This window comes from Lepidochelys kempii, chromosome 20, assembly GCF_965140285.1.
Source record: "Lepidochelys kempii isolate rLepKem1 chromosome 20, rLepKem1.hap1, whole genome shotgun sequence".
Taxonomy (NCBI): domain Eukaryota; kingdom Metazoa; phylum Chordata; order Testudines; family Cheloniidae; genus Lepidochelys; species Lepidochelys kempii.
Window position 1 is genome coordinate 20,423,476 of NC_136399.1, and position 3,933 is coordinate 20,427,408.

General features: G+C 44.1%; 1 protein-coding gene across 1 annotated transcript; it reads left to right on the top strand.

Moving 5' to 3' along the window:
- The first annotated feature begins 366 nt into the window (after positions 1-366).
- On the top strand, positions 367-2,357 carry HOXC12 (homeobox C12). The gene is made up of 2 exons (XM_073319378.1): positions 367-931; positions 2,119-2,357. Exons 1-2 carry the CDS (start codon positions 367-369, stop codon positions 2,355-2,357), a joined length of 804 nt encoding a protein of 267 aa, XP_073175479.1.
- Positions 2,358-3,933: the final 1,576 nt, after the last annotated feature.

Below are 3,933 nucleotides of genomic sequence, written 5' to 3' on the forward strand. Positions count from 1 at the left end.
TTTTGCCAGCCGTTGGAGGGACCCTAACTACAGCTGGGGGAAGGGTGTCATTTATATATATTGATATGGTGTCTATGTACATTTTTACAATACATGGGGTTTCTCAGGCCAGTGCTCAAACCCGTTGCTTTATTTTATAAAATGTTTTATGATTATATTTTCTTTAAAAAAAAAAGGCGTATAAAAACGAAAGGCAGAACTTAATGTTTTGTTTTGCCTCCGACTGCCAAGGGTGGGTGGCACCTATCTCCAACGCGAGTTGGCGCCCACGTGACCCCACTCCGACCAATGGGGTGGACCTTTAGGTTTAACTATGTTTAATGTCAGATAGCAATAAGCTAGAAGCTCCTGGTCAGGCCCGCGGAAATGGGCGAGCATAATCTCCTTAATCCTGGGTTTGTGGGACCTTTGGTGAACATCCACACGGGAGACACCTTCTACTTCCCCAATTTCAGAGCTTCCGGAGGACAGCTGCCTGGCTTGCCGTCTCTCTCCTACCCGAGAAGGGACAATGTTTGTTCTTTGCCCTGGGCATCCACAGAGCCCTGCAACGGATACCCCCAGCCCTATCTCAGCAGCCCCGTGTCCATTAACCCTTCTTTCAGCAGAGCGTGCGATCTAGCTAGAGTGGAGGAGAGTAAATGCTACTACAGGGAGGCTTGCTCCGAGACTGCCAGCCTCAAGAGGGAGGAAAGGGTCAGGGACAATGCTTTGATGCCACTTGAACCTGGGATTCCCAATGGAATGAGCGGTAATTTCAGCAAATATGACTATCCGGCTGCTGAGACTGTGTCCCACGATCCCCCTTCTTGTCAGTCCTTGGAGTCAGACTCCAGCTCATCCTTACTCAATGAAGGGAATAAGGGCTCGTCCAGCGAACCAACTACAATGGTCTCGCCTATCAACCAAGGAAGCAATCTGACCACCGGTGGTAAGGAAAAGCAAAGCAAAGGAATATGTGTGTGTTGTTAGCTGTGATTCTTATGATGTATTGTAAGGCTCTTCTTCTAAGGTCCACTCTTGTGGATATAATTCATGGAATTAGCAATGGAATCAGCATGCCTATATGTGCAGAGACCACTAGGGGTAGCACTCAAATGCCTAATGTTTTATTGGGTGCTGCTTCTTTTAAAAGAAAAGCCTATAAACATGTAAATATCCCATAAAATAGATAGTGATTGCACAGATAGCCCCGAATATGCTCGTTGAGATTGAGTACATCATTCGCCCTTGCATAAAATGTTTTAAGGCTTGGGAAAGGTGTGCAGTGGGGTGGCTGCCCGAGAGCTGAAAAACTAAGTACAAAGGTGATGCTTAAAAAAGGCAGAGCTGGGTACATTGAAGTTGTCATGTCAGGCGAAAGGATACCACATCCAACATGCTGATTTCTTCCTGTTGGCTTTCCCCTTATTGATTTTTCCCTTTTAAAATTTGGAAGGCGCCATAAAAATACCCCTAACCCCCCGCGGCATCGAGGAGCCATAAAAATACCTATAATGGTGTCTTCCATTATGTATATTCTCTTCTGCAGGGAAGCAGTTTCAACAAAGTTTAGCTGATTTCCATATCGTAGGTTGCTTCTTGATCTATCATGTATCCAAAAAGTAGAACCATGCGTGATTTAGCTTGTAACTAAAATATAGATCTATGTATCAGTATTGTATGCAAAAGTTAGCAATATGTGCCTCTCACGTATCTAAGACACAGATCTATGTATCAATTTTGTATATAAGAATACATCGATGTATACACTGTACCAATTAGATAAAAGAAATAACTCTTAGTTAAATATCTTGCACCCAATATGTAGATTTATGGGGCAGTCTGAAATACATATATGCATCTAATATATAGATCTATATGTCAACCCTAAGTAAGAAATAGTTCTGTGTGTCTATCTATGCATCAGTCAGATCTATCAAGTATTGCAGACCAAGATTTATGAATCTCTCTTGCGTGAGATACCTCTGCCTTGTACCCTCTGATGTTGCTATGAGGTGAGCGTTACAAACTGTGAATGCAGACGAGGGGCAGGGAAGTGCGGGAAAGACCCTATCTTGGAAGCCGACTTTGTTTCTTTTAGTGTATTAAATTCTCCTTTCAATCACACGTCCTTAGGTGCTCCTTGGTACCCGATGCATACAAGGTCCCGGAAAAAGCGAAAGCCTTATTCCAAGCTCCAGCTAGCAGAGCTGGAAGGGGAGTTTATGGTCAACGAATTCATTACCCGCCAAAGAAGGAGGGAGCTCTCAGACCGATTAAACCTAAGTGATCAGCAGGTGAAGATCTGGTTCCAGAACCGACGCATGAAAAAGAAAAGACTGCTTCTGAGGGAGCAAGCTCTTTCTTTCTTTTAAAGTTCAAAAAGCGTCCATGTTGGTTAACCTCATAGACTTTCTAGTGTTCATCCTAGCTGATGGTCCCGGGACTTTACCTGATCACTCATAATTTTCTTTAAAAAACAAAAACAAATCAGCGGGCATATATAAATATGAGAATATGCATCTCCTTCACTGGAACTGTTGGGAAAGACCCGATGTGAATGCGCAGCTCCCCAAACCCACCCATCAGCCAGAGTTGGTTTCTATGGTCTAAAAGATTGTCAGCAGCACTGTGTATAATCTGAGTGTGATGTTGAGTACGACCCACTATCCTTTCATTGACAAGCCGAACAGGTATGGTTTCCCTCCAAGCAATAAGGTTTGTTGGGTTGTGTGCGATATTTCCCCCCGACCCCCGACTGCTCTGGTTTTGTGGTTGGTACCTATTCCAGACAGCATCGAAGATCAGTCTTAGAACCAAGTCACCATCCTGTATTGTAACGAGGTTCTAGTGCTGGGTGTTAATTCTCTGGAGTGGATGGATGTGGCTCCTTAATTCAGCTCCCGCCCGTTCTTAGGGTGAACGGTTCTCCAGTGGTGCATATTTCCAGACCCATTTTCACTACAAGTGGAGGGTTCTCGGCGAGCAAAATAACTGGTTTGCTCAGAATCTGTAGGAAGAAGACAGAGGGAAAGAATGTATAGCAATGTGTAGCTGGTTGTCCCTGAGCTGGGAACTTAGCTCGGATACATGGCGCTTCTTGCATGGTGCTTTGCTCAGAATAAAAGGGATGATATTAGAACGAGTCCAGGCCCCGCACCCACCCACCCCGCCATACGCTACCCCAAAAATCCTTCGAAGCAAAATGGAATTTACTTCCAAATTAAACTGGAAGATTCCCTCTGAAACCAAAACCAAACGCGTTTTCTGCGCTGCCCCCAATTGTATTCTTATTAGCGGCCACTTCAAGTCATTGTGTGTGCTTAAACATAACTCCGCTGCAGGAGTATTCGTGCCGTTTCGCAGTGCTTATTGACTGCGGCATAGAAAAGAAAATACCCTTTTGTGGCATTCAGTGATGGCGTCAATTAAGCTAAAAAATATACTTCTTCCTATAGCTGTCTTTAAACATTAACTTCATCGCTTGGTTTTTATTTTAGAAATGAAGGAGCAGGTTGTTGGGTTTTTTAAAGATGACTTCTAGTCAAGTAGGCAGAAAAACACAAAAATCAGTGGCTGCTTTCCCTCGGAAACAGACATCCAGAGCAGCGATAGTGACACATTCAATTTTCCAACACCCGCAGTTCTTCCTTAACTCAGACAATCCCCACATTTATGGGGGTGAGGTCTTTTTATTTAGGAAAAATGTGGAGGAGACTCGGTCATTTCCCTCCTTCCCACACCATTCATACCTCTTAGGCCTCGTGTGCTACTCCTTCACCGAGGGGCTAGCTGAATATTGTGTGAGGTTTTTTTGGGGGGGGGGGGTTGCGTTTTTTGGGGGGAAAGTAGGTGTGTTCCGATTTACTGCAGAAAAATAATCTTTAGTTTCATCATAATGTGTGTGTTCCATCAGCTTTGTACGGAGTCCACAGCTTTCTTGGAAAGAAA